Raw genomic sequence first — 17,428 nt, forward strand, 5'->3', positions numbered from 1 at the left:
ACATATTATTTTCTCGCGTTTACAGTAAATCTTGTAATTTCCAAATTCCAAGTGTGTGCCTGAATAAGCGGTCTCTACCGCCCCGTGGCTCGCGTGACCAGAAAAAGCTTATCTCACAAGGCCGCAGCGTCTATGGTTACGCACAGGGCGCAGTAAAACACAGTGTTCACTGCGCCCTGGTTACGCACTAGCTGCACATACATTACACACAAGGTTAAGTTTTACCTGGGGGCCGCATTGCATCTCCCCCTCTGTTATAACGCGGACGGTGGGGAGAGTTCTTTCGCCAAGTGCTGAGTTAGCTTAGTTTATATCGCAACTATTTGGCCAGTCTTCGCGTGTAACATAAGGACACTACCATTATAGTAGAGGCTGGGCAGAGCCTTTGTTTCTCCGGCTGAGGAACGAGATCGGATATTATGATGAAATCAATTATAATTTATAAAAAAAGCTGTAAGTGGTTTATAATTTATAAACCACTTACAGCTTTTTTTAGCTCGTACTCAACACTCAACTGTGTTGCAACTAAACCTGATCTATAAATGTCAGACACTGAGCTATCAGGCTGCTGAGCTATAATGATGTCAGACAACCAAGACCAACCTCGTTCCCAGGGTCTTTACTCGAAGATTTTAAAAGGAATCAAATCACTGATGTATCAGTGAATCTAATGCCTTCAAACAGGCTCAGGTATGTTGCTAGAAAAAAAGGATGGAGTTGTGTTTTGAAAAGCTTCCAGCAAAGCAAATGTGTCCGTTTAGTTTCAGACTTTCAGTTTTAATTGTATTAAGTCTGGTCACGCCCCCCATTCGTCCCCATTCCAACCTTAATTTAAAGTAATTATCCGAAGTCACACGCAAGCGAGTCAAGTCATTTCCTTCGTACCTTCCTTATTTGGGAGATCGGGATGCTGTTTATTTTATGATCGTAAGGAACCGAACTGCATGATACCCGCGAAATGTGCGTCATTTCGTTTATATATCCGAAGGGAGATGAGATTATCCGAATAGTTTCTAGTTCTTATTTCATCTTCTTGCACAAGCATAAACTATGTACCGACCTTGTACAGCTATCACAACACTTCGTGTTTCCAACATGATGCTAGGAACAACATCAGCAAAATCAGCCCTTGCTATCTCTAGTCGATGCTGTTCAACAGGCATCTCAAAAATTGAACAACTCTTGCCACAAACGGATCACTTTCCGTCACGGCATATCGGGTTAAGTTGTGAGACTGAACAAGAAATGACAAACTTTTTAGGTCTAAAGGTAGGTCGGCTGAGAAACGTTGATATATTATCGTGGTTCGAATTTGGCATAAAGTACGATTGTAAAACTGCAATAATTTGTCTGTGCAATTCAAGAACATCGATGAGTTGGTGGATAAAACAGTACCTATTGATATACGCTTTCAAGGAGAGATGGATATTCAAGGCAGCAAAGGTATACATAATTTAGCCTATAGCGTCGAAACTATAAACAGTATTAAAACGGAAATACAAGCAAAATAGAATATCATGCTGTATTATCTTCATTTACCTAGAATAGCATTGAATAAGAATTGGAATTCATGCATAAGGATGGTTGCCATGCAAAGGCTCAAAATCTACACTGACTCACTGTAATTTGAACAACCTGTTCATTATTTGCTTACTAGCTGATTAAAAGCAGGTTGACAAAAGATGAAATAATTGTAAATTTCCCATAATTCACAATGTGTGTTTAAATATTTGTTCTAAATTCACACCAGAAAGAATATTTGCAAGCTAGCCCTTTTGCGACACCAAACATGTTAATACGTGTGAAACCTGTATATTTTAATACCATCTATGACATTAAGGCTGGTAAGAGGAGGGCATGTAAGAGGTAAGAGGAGCCAATAAGGTTGGGGAGCTAGATAGAGGTTTGCTAAATGTTTCTTAATCTAATTCCCATCTGTCAATTAAGTATTTTTGTTGCTTTGATTTTAAACCAGCTAAAATGTGAGGCCGTTTAAATTATTAAAAAAATGGGTATTCAGTCAAAACAACTTGGTGTCAAATTGCTGATAAAAAGATTAAATACCTAACCCTTATATCTTAAGGATTACATAATTCGCATAAATTTATATCAGACTGTAAAAGGAACCCTGTGTCCCTATGGTCATTAAGACATACAAAACAAAACTAAACTAGACAATTTTGGAGCAAAATATAATAGTCCTACTTTATATTTTGTTTATCAGATTTATATTTTTAGAATAATTTTTATTGATATCATGTGTAATTTAAATATACTTTAATTAATATTTACATTAGTATTGGTAATATGGTTAGAATACTCCATAGTGTTTATATAACCAAATGTCCACTGGAGTCCCAATACAGCAAGTTTAAATAATGCACAATATTTGAATCTCTTAAAGCACAAGGGACTTTAGTTCTCTTTAGTTTAAATAGCTTGCAATGGTATCCCAGGATCATTTATGATGACATTTTTTTATCAAATTATCATACATTTGAGGGCACAATTAAAGCAGAATCAAATAAGATTAATGTTATTAATGACATTAGCAAATAGCAATATGACATGCATGAAATGCATCTGAGAACAAAGTTGATTTTTCCAGAGGTTCCTTTTTTATGCCCTTTTGTATACTTGTCTTGCCCCCTGTAGTGTCCCCAACAAAAGGTTCCAATTAAGTTCTTTCAATGAATAAATATAAATATGAATGAACAGTAGTTCAAAACAAAAAACAAAAAGTTTGTTGATATGGACATATCTAATTTAAAAATGTACAATTGTGTGAATTTTTTTATCCGGAAACGTCATAAATACATAATTTCTGTTAGAAGCATCTCCGATCGGTAAGACAATTTTCCACTCGGCATTATCAATTTTTCTTTTAGTTTTTTCTACGTTGCCATGTAGTTGTTTGCGTTAGATAATTTTTTCATCGTGGTGTAGCACCTCATTGACATTGCTATCAAGGGTGATCGACATGTGTAAGAAAGAAAACTCGATTGTTTTGTTCAAGACGATAGACGTTTCCCAAAATATTCTTGTTTTTCTCACTGAACACAAAATACGTTTTCGAAAGTCAAACGAAAAGCAATTTTTGGTTCTTAGCCTAGAGCGCCAACGTTACGTTTTTTCTGCTTATAATATGGTATAACCTATATGCACGTTTTCGCCATCCACAATCTACATACGTTTGTATCAAGAAAAAGAAACGCTATCTATATCATTAGACCAAGCTATAACGGGCACGAGTGCTTCTGAGGGACCGGTTGCACGAATGCTGGATAAAGCACCCACCAGCACTGGATATTTATTCTTTATTGTTCTTAGAAAATATAACTGTCCGATGGGCAGCCCTGTTCAGCTGGGTCTGAGCTAATATGTAGTAAACATATAGTAATTGTGTATATATACTGAACACTTATAGGCGAGCATGATCTTCATAACAAGCTGGCACACTTAGCAAGTAAGAATCAAATATGGAGATCTTACATTGGACTTGGTTATTACAACTGTTTTGTACCACCACCGATACTACGAGGTTGCTTGGAAAATCCTGGATGGTAAGTCATTGCTACCCTTATTTTCCCATGCCAGGACAGTTAGTACCTTAACCCCCCCCCCCCCCCCCTTGTTTGGGATGTAATGCAAACACTAACTTTCCTTATTTTAGGTACACTCAATATACACCTTACCAACCAGAAATATCTCAAGGTCGTTTAGAATGCTTGCTTAATTTTCAAACAATGGTTTGTGAACTGACTGGTTTGGATGTTGCTAATGCGTCATTGTTGGATGAAGCTACCGCAGGAGCTGAAGCTGTTGGAATTTGTTATAGGTATGCATTCGACCAGTTAGCACAGTTATATTATTATACATAGCATACTGCATAGTATGCACCTAACTGTGATATATGTTTGTGTTTTGGTCAATGTTTTTTAAAAACATGGACTGCGGAAGATCGTAAAGTGGAGCAGTGAAGGGCTAATATCCATATATTCATGTTAGCAGACCGTAAAAACAATCAATTTCAAAAGGAACTACTAATGCTGAACGTGAATATATGAATATTAGCCCCCCCACTTAACTATTATCTGCCGTCCTTATTGTTAAGTCACTTTTTAAAAGGGTACAAACAATCAGACGTGTTTATCAGCGTCCATTCTCTTCGAGAATTTAAAAAGAGTCGTTAACATAATAACATTCAATACGAAAACGTGACTATATAGTCTCTGACCACAATGACCGAACCTTTTATCAACCTCAAAAAGCCCAATTCTGTGTCCTGACCGCGCTCTCTCCAGACTCTCACGGCTCGGCCATTTTTATCATGAAATTGAATATTCAAGCACGTCATTTCGTCGTCAAAATGAACCAATTATAATCCCTTACTCCAAAGTATAATTTTAGCACACGCCGGAAATTTCAGAGTTCGCGCTCTATAATTTTACTATAACATATGAAAATACGAGATACAATATATTCTTAAGAAAAATTTGACTTACATTCCATGTAATATTGTTGCCAGGTTTAATAAGAAGGAAAAGTTCTATGTCGACAAAAACCTTCACCCGCAAACCATCGCATTGATCCAAACGAGAGGAAGGTATAATAAAACATTAAACAATGAAAAATAAAAAAGAGCAATTCTTTATTGGTCTTGCTTTCTGTGGTGTCTAGAACTTTGGGACCGCTGGGCCAAGGCTTGGAAATAATTGTGACTGATAAAGAAAACTTTGATCTGTCAAAAAAGGATGTTAGCGGAATTATTATTCAGTATCCAGACACTTATGGCAGTATATTCGATTACACAGAACTCACTGAAAGAGCTCATCATGCACAGGTACTGTAGAGGATCATCCGGATCTTGCTTTTGATGTGCTTTCTTGTTGCAAGTTTGAAACGAAATTTCGAGTACATAAGGAACGTCCGATGATCATGATTTACGTACAGTTTTCGACAAATTTTGAGCGTTTTAAAGTCTCCAACATATCTACAACACTTTTTTAAAGGCGTTAGTTGCTTGTGCAACAGATCTCCTTGCTCTTACCATGCTCCGATCTCCGGGAGAATTTGGTGCTGATATTGCATTTGGAAACAGTCAAAGATTTGGGGTGCCATTAGGTAGGTTCGCTGTTTTAGAAAGCGGATTTTAAATTATGGTCCATGGCATGTAAACATCTAAGAAGCTAGTACTCTAGTAAATTAGCTTTTCTCGCGTGATTCATAGATTTGCCATTTTGGCGGTGCTTTATTTTTCTGAAACTGGTTTGATTAAAAAATTATTACTATGAATTTAGGTTATGGTGGCCCACATGCTGGATTTTTTGCAACGCGAAATATTGGAACACTGCCACGATCTTTACCTGGACGACTTATTGGTGTTACAAAGTATGTCACCGTTTGAAATTAAATCTTTATTCAATTACTCATTAGTTATATCTGTATGGTCGCTGCTGCATGGTTCTGAGCTTTATGGTACGTGGCATCCAAGTGAACCGTATGGTGGCATGATAACGAGCTGTATGGTCCATCGCAATTATCGCTACTCTGGTTTAATGAATGAAAGTAATCACCACACAAAAATTACAACCACATTCTTTGTGTGGTCACTACTTTCATTAAAACCAGAGTTGCGATAATTGCGATTGATTATATACCTGGTTGCCGTGAACTTATTAAATTCTATTCGAGCTTTATCGTGCTATAGTTTTGAACATACTATGGTCAACATGTCAGGAATCAACACACATGATTTTTTCGTCTTAAGTCTTAGTGGAAAACAGTTTCCTCCTTCCCAGATGCTTCTTTTTGACTCACAGTCGTACAAAACAGTGCATAGATTCCAGCCAATTGTTATATAGTAACTGCCTGTGTTCTCAGGGTCTTAACTGTTCGTGTAAAGGCGAGGCTTGGGCGTAAAGACATCATTCAGCAATGAGGAAACAAAAGACCAAAATTTTTTGCTGTAATAAAAAATATTCTGATGCAGCTATCTCATAATTAGGGATGCCATGGGAGAAAAATGCTACAGACTTGCTCTTCAAACCAGGGAACAGCACATACGAAAGGATAAGGCTACAAGTAATATTTGTACTGCACAGGTGAACAGAATTTATATACTATATATATACATTTAATGAAATGAATACACCGTCACGTTTTCATCCATTTTTACCGTGTGAAATCTGAGCCGGACGGATTGGAGCACAGTCCCAAATTCGCCAAGTCCCTTGTGAACCATCGCCTTACTTAATATAACTATCTTAAATCCCCCATTATAATCGCTACTGATATATAATAGTAAAGTAATTTTCGAAAGGTGATGTTATACACTTTTTTCATTTTTTTACTGTAGGCATTGCTTGCTAATCTCGCTTCATTGTTCAGTATTTATCATGGACCTGAAGGCCTGAAGAACATCGCGACTAGAGTTCACAATGCTACTCTCATTTTAGCCGAAGGTAAGCTTCTTTTATGTCCTTTTTATCCTGTATGTTTTATATAGGTACTAATTTTCTTCACTGAATATGAGGTGTAAGGTTTTACTGTTTGGTTAACTATTGGCTTACATCCCCTGAGTAGTTTTTGTATTAAAAAGAATCCCGGACAGTAAAATCCGTTAAACCCGGAGATATATGTCTTAGTGACACCCAACTTATGATTGGCATTTCCAATACAATTCCTTTCTCCAGGAATAACACGTGCTGGTCACGAAATTCAGAAAGAGCATTTCTTTGACACACTGAAGGTATTAAACATATACTTACAAAATGTCATGTAATGAAATATTTTTATGATTGTATGAAAGTTTCTTACGCACGTTTTAGGTGAAATGTGCTGATAGTTCTGCAGATGAAATAATGAAGAAAGCCGCTGCACATAAAATAAATCTTCGAAAGCTGGATAATGATCACGTACGTTGATGCATGGAAACGGGTGCATTCCCGTTCGTCTGAGAAATTCAGCCAAAATAACTTTGTCCTATTAAGTGCTAATTTTAAGTTAAGGCTGGAAAGGTATGCTTTGGTTATGGAGGGCGTTCCCTTTTTAGGTTTGTGTCTCAATGGATGAAACTGTTGTTGAAAAAGATTTGGATGATCTACTGTCAATATTTGGTTCTAAAGAAACTTCGGTGGGTTTCTTTCAATGAATTACTTGATGAACGAATGAATAAAGAATATTTTGCAGTAGAGAAACTGAAGCACATTGCATGTTATTGCTATGCAGCCGTGAAAGCGTGTATGCACGGTTGATTAGATGCTGTTAGTGCATTGCCACTCGCCACCTCGGTTGGGAGCCGGTGTGGTTTTGTGAAAAAGGTGCAGCCCAGCTGCTGACCATGTGATGTGGTACAAGCATCAGCTGTAAGAGATGTTATAGAATGTAGGTCTATCCAAAAATCCCTAGATCACGGTTGTGTTCGATTACCATTTCGTTTAATTTTTTAAACAGGATAGTCTCGCAAACAGCCAATTCGGTGAAACATTGGGAAGCAGCATTTTATTGAGCGATCATAAACGTCGTAGTACCTACCTCGAACATCCTGTATTTAACACTCATCACTCTGAGACCCAAATCATGCGATATATGAAACATCTGGAGAATAAGGATTTATCTTTAGTTCATTCTATGATTCCTCTTGTAAGTATTTAGTGTCGAGGATTTTAGAGAGTTTATATTAGGGAGGCGAAGTGAAGAATTTATTCGGGATTTTGTGTATCTAAACCAAAGTTCATGCTCCTTTATCTTCAAAAGGGCTTGTTTGTTACTCTGTTTTAGGGTTCGTGTACAATGAAATTAAACGCAGCGTCTGAATTACAGGTAAAATTCAAAGTTTAAAATATCTTTCGTGTGGTTACTCAAAGTGATATGAAAATGTTTTACACTCAGTTTTCAGCTACTCAACATAATTCGTCGTCAGAATCACGAGTTGTTATTTTAACAATTTTTCACAGTTTTACTCTGACGGAGGCTAATAGTCTGTAGCATTCATTATATTCCGATTTTTTATAACTATATCACAGCCAATAACCTGGCCAGAATTCGCAAACATTCATCCTTTTGCCCCAACTGAACAAGCACAAGGATATACTGAATTGATTAAAGATTTGGAACACGATTTATGTGAAATAACTGGATTCGATGCCATCAGCTTCCAGCCAAACAGGTAGTTATTTTGAGCAAGTTCACTATTTATGCGGTCAAGATTTGGCACAGAGATCCCGAGATCGTTCAAAGACAAGCAGATTTTCCTGGAAGTATACACACTTGTGTTCGTAGCCATGATTTCATGAATTACAAATGCGTGCTTCGCCACGATTTCCTTTGCGTGTTGTTTTTGCAATATTGTGACGACATACCTAATTGTCCTTTTTGTAACATTTAGCGGTGCTCAGGGAGAGTATGCTGGATTAATGGCAATCAAAGCTTACCACGAGAGCAGAGGAGAGGGCAATAGAAAGGTATGGTACGATGAAGCTTGTTATATATTATAAGTGAAAAAATTCAAAAGTCTATTTTACGAGGTCGTAGAGACTTTGTAGAGTTGTTTTCATAGTCCTGGATTGAGAAATTTGCATGACTTTATTAACTGTCATTAGCGGCCATATTGGTTAATTTACCACCTAACTGTATCATGTCCATTGTCTCACTGACAGTTTGAATGTTCTCATTTTGATAATACATGCAGCAATGCAATTTCTGCACTTGTTTTGAAAAATCCCTGTTATTATATATTATATTTCACAGAATTCTTGTCTTCTAAAACCACACTAGAACTAGGGAACATGTTACTTACAAAGTGGATTATTTTATTGCTCCTTATTGGTATATGACTGTCTTAATTCATTCCAGGTGTGTCTTGTTCCAAAATCAGCTCATGGAACTAATCCAGCGAGCGCTCAAATGGCTGGCTTTAAAATAGTTTTTATTGAGATTGGAAAATATGGCGAAATCAAGATGGAACATTTAAAGAAAGAGGTATATAGCAGTGACGTAATTGATTGTTTATGTTGCCTGCGAATTGAATCCCTAAACCTCTCATGCACACTAAGCACAGTAACATTGTAAAAAAACATTTCATGATATTCAAGAAAAGTATTATTGATTTTTTATTCTTTCGATCATGTATATTTGTTTTTATTACAAAGTATGTAAATACTTTGTTTTTCATTTCTCGCCTTTCTCACTTTTTGAATTATTCCTTCAGGTTGAAATACACAAAGATAATCTTGGTGCTATCATGGTAACATATCCATCCACCAACGGATTTTTTGATGAAGGCATTAGGTAACAAATTATGTTTCCATTTCACAACGTTGCACTGGTTTAAGTTTTATACGCACATTCATACCTTACTATATTATGCTTCACGCTTCTGAATATATAAGGTAAAGAAAGACGATTAATCGGGGGAAAATTTATTACATCAAGTATAGCTATGTTTGAAGGACACTGTATGGCACGCAGTTGTCAATTCGTCTACTGATACTTACGTTTTCTTTAGAGATGTTTTGGCCTTGATTCATGAAAATGGAGGACAAGTTTATCTTGATGGGGCAAATATGAACGCTCAGGTAGGTTTCGATTATTTCTATTGGAATGAAATTGATCGTGATATTTTCTAATATAATTGAGTTGGTAATTGTTTTAAGCTCTACTATCCTTGCATATCCCAAGGTGGGTCTTTGTCGTCCAGGAGATTACGGAGCTGATGTTTCACACTTGAATTTACACAAAACGTTCTCCATCCCACATGGTGGAGGAGGGCCTGGGATGGGGCCAATTGGAGTGTAAGTATTGATATCCATGAATACGTGGAAAAATTAGGTTGACTTATTGAAAAGAGTCTTAACAGTACCTTATCCACTCGTGCACAAAGTATCTGGTAAACATGAGATGTCTTTATAACCCTTTTGCCCATTGCTTGCTAACTCAGGCTGCTTGCTTGTATCTTACAAGAACAAGAACTTCACTGACAAATCAAAGCAAATTCCTGTCGTAATATTGACCAACTTCCGGCTCTTTGTATGACCGGCATTTATATTTAAATTTTCTAGAAAGAAACACCTTATTCCATTCCTTCCTTCCCATCCTGTTATTCCTCCGATGGGAACGAATGAGGAGACATCGTTTGGAACTATTTCTGCAGCACCCTATGGCTCACCTGGTATTCTGCCAATCTCTTATGCTTACATTAAAATGATGGGAGCTAAAGGACTTACACACGCATCTAAAGTAAGTTAATGCTGTTCATTTCGTCCTCGTTCTTGTTTTCGTTTGTGATTACATCCCACTGTTCCATCTCTGGTAAAAAGACTATAATAAAGGCAGTATAAGCTGTCGTTAGCTTCAAATAACTAGCACAGACGAAGAGTTTTTCTTTCCTGTTCTTCTTGTTTCCCTATCATAAGACGGACGTAAACCGGGCGGACACGAGGTATTTCTCTTGTGTTAGGCTAAGTAGCTAATACTTTTTATCCAAGGTCGCCATTCTAAATGCTAACTATATGGCCGCAAGACTCAAAGATCACTATTCAATTCGATTTGTTGGAAAGAATGGTATGTCTATAGTTTGCTATGACGATTTCTTCTGTCCTATTTTGTATATGCATTCTAAAGTATCTAGTAAAGTAGCTTCGTACCGTCAAGAGGTAACCTAAACTTAATAGCCACATTTGTCTAATACGCAGGTTATTGTGCTCATGAATTCATCCTTGACGTAAAAACATTCAAGAAAACTGCAGATATCGAAGCTATTGATATTGCAAAACGACTCATGGATTACGGTGAGAGGAAACTTTTGTCTTTTAGAAAGACCTTTCATTTCTCTTTTTTACATAACAACCATAAAGCTCACAGTAGCAAAAAACATGCAGAGCTCTGCGCGTGTCATTATTTTAACCTGTAACAAACATATACATCCCCTTTTTTATCGACTTCTGGCGTTTGGGGAAGTCCATTGAAAACCTCATCCGGGATATCTGAATGACATTGGTAATGGTCTTCTTTTGTTTGTTTTCCTAAGGTTTCCATGCGCCCACAATGTCATGGCCAGTGCCAAGCAGCCTTATGGTCGAACCGACAGAGTGCGAGGACAAGGCAGAGTTGGATCGATTCTGTGACTCGTTAATTCGTAAGTTTTTCTTCATCCCTGATTATTTAAGGTAGATGCTTCCATTAAGGGACACACTGTTGGGTACATTTTTCCCTTATCTACATCGAGAATTTTGTTTTTATTTTCGTATGTGCTCCTCTCCATTAAAGGACCGTTTAAATGTAAAATAGAATCGAATAAAAGTATTTTCGTTCGCTTGATATAAGTAACTTATACGTATATTTTAACCTCATAAGTCATACCCACAAAAAAAATTGATGTTCTTTCTTCCATGTCTGTAGGCATAAGACATGAGATTGCCGATATTGAGCAAGGACGAATGGATGCGAAGGACAATCCTTTGAAGGCAAGAATTTTTGTAAATTTCTATGTATTTTAGTTGGAGTATACTGTAATTTCCAAACATTGAGTCTTGTATTGTTTTTTTCACGATACAAGAAGACGGTCTCAAGAATTCAAAATTGTACAAATCTACGTTTAGCTATATCTCCATTTTCTTATTTAATATCATGTATTTTGGCAGAATGCACCTCACAATCAATTGGTTTTAAGCGAAAATTGGAACAAACCCTATACAAGAAAACAAGCAGCATATCCAGCTGTAAGTTTTTCCGACATGAAGATGAAACAATAACAAACAATTATAGAAACAGGCGTATATAGCAACAGCCGTAACATGGCCAACAGATTTAACAAAAGCGACGATAATGATACCAACATGTTATCAACAAACATAACGCTAATTATAGTTCAACTCTCCTCCATTTGAGCAACTATAGGACAGACCTCAAGACGTTTCGAAGTTGTTATACTGTAGGATTAAAATCTAGTCAGACCTAGTAGCTCAGTTGACCTAGTGGCCTGACTAAAATACGTATCATGCAGACCAACTGTCAAGAACTCTATACCACACGTTATACCAACCAGCATACTTAGAGCAACAGTAACTGCGACCATAGCACACACGAATGCACGACCGAAGCCCACCATGTATGTCTTACCCATATCTTTACGATTAGCTTGTCATCTATTTTTTAAAATTTTTTCAGCCCTGGATCAACCACACAAATAAATTCTGGCCTACGGTATCCAGAGTTGACGACAAATACGGAGACCAGCATTTGGTGTGTACTTGCCCTCCAATTGAAAGCTATACCGAATAAGAACGCTATTGGGAATTTGTGGTAGATTTAGGCCCTGTTTACCTTACAGTCAATTTATTGACACGCATGGCACGTCTAGAATCGGTACCCGTACCCAATTTTATTTGATTAGTGCTCAGGCTACGAATACAAAGGCAGGGCACGGATGAAATGGGCACAGGCACCATTTTAGCCGTGCTGTGCCGATATAAATGGAGTGTAGTGTAAACACGGCTTTAATTTAGCATTTTATAAATCACCGGAAATTTCACCGGACATTTTTTTGACTCTCATAAGATAAGTACAAAACTGCTGCAGTTAAGCCATTATTTCATGCACAGGGAATAAATATCACGGAATATGTAAACTACGGTAAAATGCAGTTTAGTTAGTTTACACTGAAAATGAGGAATATCTGTGAGCGACAGGTTTATCTATTATTGATCGTTGTTTTCATTCATCAAGTTTGCTTATTTGCATGAGTTTTGTTTAAGCAAAAATCAATTTGCATGGGGTCAGTAAGGTTTCAAACAGCTATCGTTGCTGTAGTCATGCAGTTAATTTTTCTCTTATAACAATTTTAAATTATTGGGTGGTATATAACTATAAGATGAGGTTTATATATACCTACTATCTATTAATACGAAACTTGTAATCTATTCTTACCACAATGAGGTACTTTTAACGCTTTTATGTAACAATATAGTACATTTAATAAATATAGCTCTCTACTGCATAATGGTACGAATTTCCATCTAGGCTATAGCGTATGTATTTTCTTCAGCCGCAGACTCATTATTTCTGTTTTGTGAGTTGGGCTGGAACAATTTTACACCGCGGACCGAGTATAATATTACAGCTACAATAATGGTCTCCACCCTCGTTCCCAGGTTTTTCGCGTGCTGCGTGTGCCTTATAAACCACGTGACGTGGTCACAAGTAACTGGGCGAGCTTGCCCTCTTGAAACAAAAGATCTCTATTTCAACACTTATCCCTATTTTAGCGTTTTTTTCCCATTCCAGTGTTCTATCCCCCATTTCATCGTTTTATCCCTTATAAACGATATCAACGATTGATCTTTTCATTTTACGAAATTACAGCAATGACGACAATAGAATAAAACTGAAAGGTCAATCTTTTTTGCATCATTTTGTATTTTAACAAATGAGACTGAAGCTTTTGCTTTATATTGGACAACAACTTAATCGTGAAAGAAACTGCATATTTCCACTTAATGTTTATCCCACTTTGCATTACTTTGCATAATAATCCATTAATCCCTTTTCTGATTGGTGGACGAAATGTTCGATTTATACTTTCTGCACTTTCATTTGCCAAAATTGCTACATATGCAAAATACAAGCAAACACTGCAGAGCAGCGAGTAATGGCGTCTGCGGATGACAAGACGTGGCAAAGAGATGCTGCCGATCAAAACTTTGATTATATGTTTAAATTGCTCATCATCGGCAACTCCGCTACGGGAAAAACATCGTTGCTCTTCCGCTATGCCGATGATTCCTTCACTTCAGCCTTTGTATCTACAGTTGGCATAGACTTTAAAGTAAAGACTGTCTTTCGAAACGACAAACGAGTCAAGCTGCAAATATGGGATACTGGTAAGTTCAATTGTGAACTTCGTGTACATAACTTCAACTAAATTTTGCATATTCTTTCTGTTCGTAGCTGGGCAAGAAAGATACCGTACTATAACAACAGCCTATTACCGTGGAGCAATGGGCTTTATTCTACTATACGATATAACAAATGAAGAATCATTTCGAGACGTTCAAGACTGGTGAGCTTTCATTTTGATTATGTTATAAAATGAACAATTTTTTAATATAGCACTTTCTCTCCAGCAATATATACAACGAAACAAGACGTATTACTATTATCGGGTTTGAGTGAAAACGGAGAGTTCAGTAACGTATTTTTTGATCAAAATAAACAAACCCCTGGTCATGTAATATTTTGTTCTCTCTGTTATCTTTGATTAGCCCTCGGTTCAAAATAACTAAGAATCAATTCAATTTTATTTTAAATCTTTGAATCGATTCTTTTGTACTGACTAAGAGTTTTCATATTCTTGTACATTTTCTACTTTTGCAATACCAATGAACAGCCCTATATAGTGCGAACATCACAAAAGTCTGTTTCCCCTTTTGAAGCTTCGTACTTCTTTCTGCAAAAATTTATGCAAATATTCACACATATTTTTGACCACTCCTTTCCTGTACATAAATCCAAAAACGTCCACAAAGGAACACTATTTTCGCAAGTAAATATTGCCTAGCGACCCCAACGTTCATCCTGTATTACCATAGAATTACTTATCCGATATAAGGGAAGTTGAAATAGCGTTTAATATTATAAATCTAGTAGCTGATCTTAGTAACACACAAATGCAAATATCAGTGCGTTGGCGGTGTAAAAGTGATGTAGAAATCGTTAGTTGCTATGAAATTATATTACATTATTTAATATTCAAAACTTGTTGATTTTTGAAATATGAGCCTTAGCAGTGGAAATTTTGTATAAGCAACTGTATGTTCAAAAATTTGCATTTTCAAAAATTTCTTCAGAATTGTTTCTTATAATGTACAGGATCAAATTTGATAAATTAAATTGTACTAGCATGCATGCATACTAGAACAAATGGATTATCTGTGTTCATTTAATGTTATTAGGTCTACACAAATCAAGACGTACTCATGGGACAATGCACAAGTTGTCTTAGTTGGTAACAAGTGTGATATGAAAGACGAAAGAGTGGTTTCCAAAGAACGAGGAATGGAATTAGCTGATCAACTCAATTTGGAATTCTTTGAAACTAGTGCAAAAGAAGATATAAATGTTAAGGAAGTGTTTGAAAGATTGGTTGATATTATTTGTGAAAAGATGGCAGAGACACTAGATAGTGATCCAACAAGAATTGGTGGTTCAAAACCTGGAGTCAAAAAATTGAATGAAAAATCACCAAAAGACCAATCATCTGGATGTGGATGTTAGTTTTAGAGAAACATTCCAGGCTGTTGAAATTAGGATTGAAATATAATGAATGTCTTGGGTATATATATTATTGATTTGACATTAGCAGCATATATTTATTAGTAGATCTACTGTATATGAATGAGACTGATCCTGTGTAGACTATTTTGTGCAATTGCATAAAATTGCAGTTAATTGCTATTTAATGTAAATGAATTCCATGTCAATATGAGCATACGTCGATTCAGCACTTATCATGTGTTCCTTCCTTTTAAATTCAACAAATATGATGATGTATAGTTTAGGGTAAATCGATTATGATTTTTGGCACTTCACTCGATGTAGGTAAATTCTAGAGGTTGAAAGGGTCTTAATTTCGAGTGGAATTATACACACTTCAAATTCAAGCCAGGAACAGTTAAATAAAAAAAATAAAATGAGTCAACTATAGGTCCTCTGGCAGGAATCGAACCTACGCTTTTGCGATGCCGGTCAAAGGATAAAATGAAAATATTGGCCTTAAAAGTTGAAATGATCACATTTGCGGCGTTTTACCATAGGAAGCCCAGACAAATATTATTGGGCAGTAATAATATAGTAAGTTACGTCACTAGTTGTATAGTCAAATGGCCGACACATTTGTCTGGGCTTCCTATGGTTTTACTCGAAGATAAAGTTTCATTTTCTGGGAAAACGGTCTTGCGTTTTCAAATCTTTCAACCATGGTCGCTCGCTGCAGAGTGCAGAGTCCAATTTAATTAAAAAACCATGTTGAGTCTGACAGTATGCTTGTTTGTCGTGGGCTGGTTTCAAATGAGTTTTAAATTTAGCCGGTTCTTCGTCACACCTGCACAGAGACAGATTATTTATCGTGATATCGACCGACCCAGTACCCACGTTACCGTGTGGTGTTACAGTAAAGCGCGCACGGGAAACGTAATTATATGCGCTTTAATGAGTGATCTAGATGCTGTTGTCTGCGTTAATTATGACTCCAATAAAAAGTGGTTCATTGTTAGAACGTGTAAATTGTTAGTGAATGCAAGAACGCTTGTAAGCCACGTCTTTCTCATCAATGGATCAATAGATAAACAGTCTAGACGAATTTGGAAGTCATTAATAAAGGGAACTTAGGGAAGTTCTATCAAAGCACCTGGTATCATCCTGGGGCCATTTGTACGAAGGCTGGATAGCTGGATTTTTTCAACCGTTCTAAAAATGCTCGAACGACTGATAAAATTTGATTTTTGGAACCAACAATTATTAAAGAACACTCTCGATTTAGGAATACTAAGATTAAATCAAAGCACGGTTAATCTCAGTTCTATTAACCGTAATCAAAGTTATAGCAACTACTACTAATAATAGACATCAAGAATATATGAATACATAGATTCATGCAACTCGGTTGAAATAATCACACTAGCAATGGAAATGAATTAGTTGATACCAAAAACAGTCAAATTGTCGCAGTTTTCGTGCGCTACCTGACTACAGAAACTTTTTTGTCTCAGGACAGTATATGCTCACGTCTTGAAAAAACTTCTGTTTCATCATTACTTTTCAAAAATTCAAAAACGTACGATTAAATGTAATAATAAATCCTCACGCCCAATTATTAATCGAGCCACATTTGGGTTGTCGAGTTGGGTGATGAAGAACAGCGATGGATTGGATTTACACACCGGTAATATCCAAAACTAGTTTCTGTTTCTGTATTGTTGCATACTTTAATGTTTGGTATATTGAAGCCACAAACCTGTCTTGAACGCCTAAGATCAATATATAATGGGTGAATACCATCGTTCGCCATGAATGCCTGGCAGTTATTACAACTGTGTCCACGAATGCTAATGTGTTCAAATGTGAAACATCCCTCGCCTGCATTGATGAAAAGTGGTGCCTGGTCAACTCGAGCACTTACCAAATCTGCTGCTCTGAATTTCTCGGTGTCGTAGTTGCAAGTAATTCTCCAACGTGTACTAGGCCCAGCATGACTGATATGATCCATTCGAACCTTGGACAGACGGTACTCCGCCCAAGAGTGATTATTTTCATTCAAAGGGTGGTCAACTATAAATGGCTTATCAAACTTATCTTTATTCTCGAGGCTGTACGATTGAATAAGAGTCCATCCGTAACTTTTAACAAAGTTGCAGAAAACAATATAAGGGTT

At 36.6% G+C, this 17,428-nt stretch overlaps 2 protein-coding genes across 2 annotated transcripts; both read left to right on the forward strand.

Annotated features, from left to right (window-relative positions):
• Positions 1-863: 863 nt before the first annotated feature.
• Positions 864-12,990, forward strand: LOC114526337 (glycine dehydrogenase (decarboxylating), mitochondrial-like). Its single transcript, XM_028547920.1, has 28 exons — positions 864-1,269; positions 1,365-1,443; positions 3,428-3,563; positions 3,674-3,838; positions 4,529-4,606; positions 4,681-4,843; positions 5,013-5,124; positions 5,301-5,391; positions 6,008-6,104; positions 6,359-6,464; positions 6,696-6,751; positions 6,831-6,917; positions 7,055-7,135; positions 7,456-7,644; positions 7,783-7,824; positions 8,028-8,170; positions 8,390-8,465; positions 8,857-8,982; positions 9,212-9,291; positions 9,509-9,578; positions 9,682-9,794; positions 10,062-10,239; positions 10,488-10,563; positions 10,695-10,790; positions 11,030-11,137; positions 11,401-11,465; positions 11,643-11,720; positions 12,169-12,990. Exons 1-28 carry the CDS (start codon positions 1,051-1,053, stop codon positions 12,280-12,282), a joined length of 3,024 nt encoding a protein of 1,007 aa, XP_028403721.1. The 5' UTR covers positions 864-1,050; the 3' UTR covers positions 12,283-12,990.
• A 634-nt stretch (positions 12,991-13,624) lies between these two features.
• On the forward strand, positions 13,625-15,638 carry LOC114526278 (ras-related protein Rab-3-like). Its single transcript, XM_028547832.1, has 3 exons — positions 13,625-13,880; positions 13,948-14,059; positions 14,952-15,638. The coding sequence occupies exons 1-3, from the start codon at positions 13,649-13,651 to the stop codon at positions 15,271-15,273; spliced, it is 666 nt and encodes a 221-aa protein (XP_028403633.1). The 5' UTR covers positions 13,625-13,648; the 3' UTR covers positions 15,274-15,638.
• Positions 15,639-17,428: the final 1,790 nt, after the last annotated feature.

The sequence above is a fragment of the Dendronephthya gigantea genome, unplaced genomic scaffold (assembly GCF_004324835.1).
Source record: "Dendronephthya gigantea isolate DGI-Jeju-01 unplaced genomic scaffold, DenGig_1.0 000038F, whole genome shotgun sequence".
In the NCBI taxonomy this organism is placed as follows: domain Eukaryota; kingdom Metazoa; phylum Cnidaria; class Anthozoa; order Malacalcyonacea; family Nephtheidae; genus Dendronephthya; species Dendronephthya gigantea.

What these genes read in the sequence shown, in the direction of transcription:
- LOC114526337 (XM_028547920.1), top strand. Translation starts at nt 1,051, where the DNA reads ATGTACCGACCTTGTACAGCTATCACAACACTTCGTGTTTCCAACATG. An exon ending in CAAACTTTTTAGGTCTAAAG is followed by an intron (nt 1,270 to 1,364) that starts GTAGGTCGGCTG and finishes GTGCAATTCAAG; the next exon opens with AACATCGATGAGTTGGTGGA. An exon ending in TGGAACATTTAAAGAAAGAG is followed by an intron (nt 8,983 to 9,211) that starts GTATATAGCAGT and finishes TTATTCCTTCAG; the next exon opens with GTTGAAATACACAAAGATAA.
- LOC114526278 (XM_028547832.1), top strand. Translation starts at nt 13,649, where the DNA reads ATGGCGTCTGCGGATGACAAGACGTGGCAAAGAGATGCTGCCGATCAA. An exon ending in GCTGCAAATATGGGATACTG is followed by an intron (nt 13,881 to 13,947) that starts GTAAGTTCAATT and finishes TTCTGTTCGTAG; the next exon opens with CTGGGCAAGAAAGATACCGT. An exon ending in TTTCGAGACGTTCAAGACTG is followed by an intron (nt 14,060 to 14,951) that starts GTGAGCTTTCAT and finishes TAATGTTATTAG; the next exon opens with GTCTACACAAATCAAGACGT.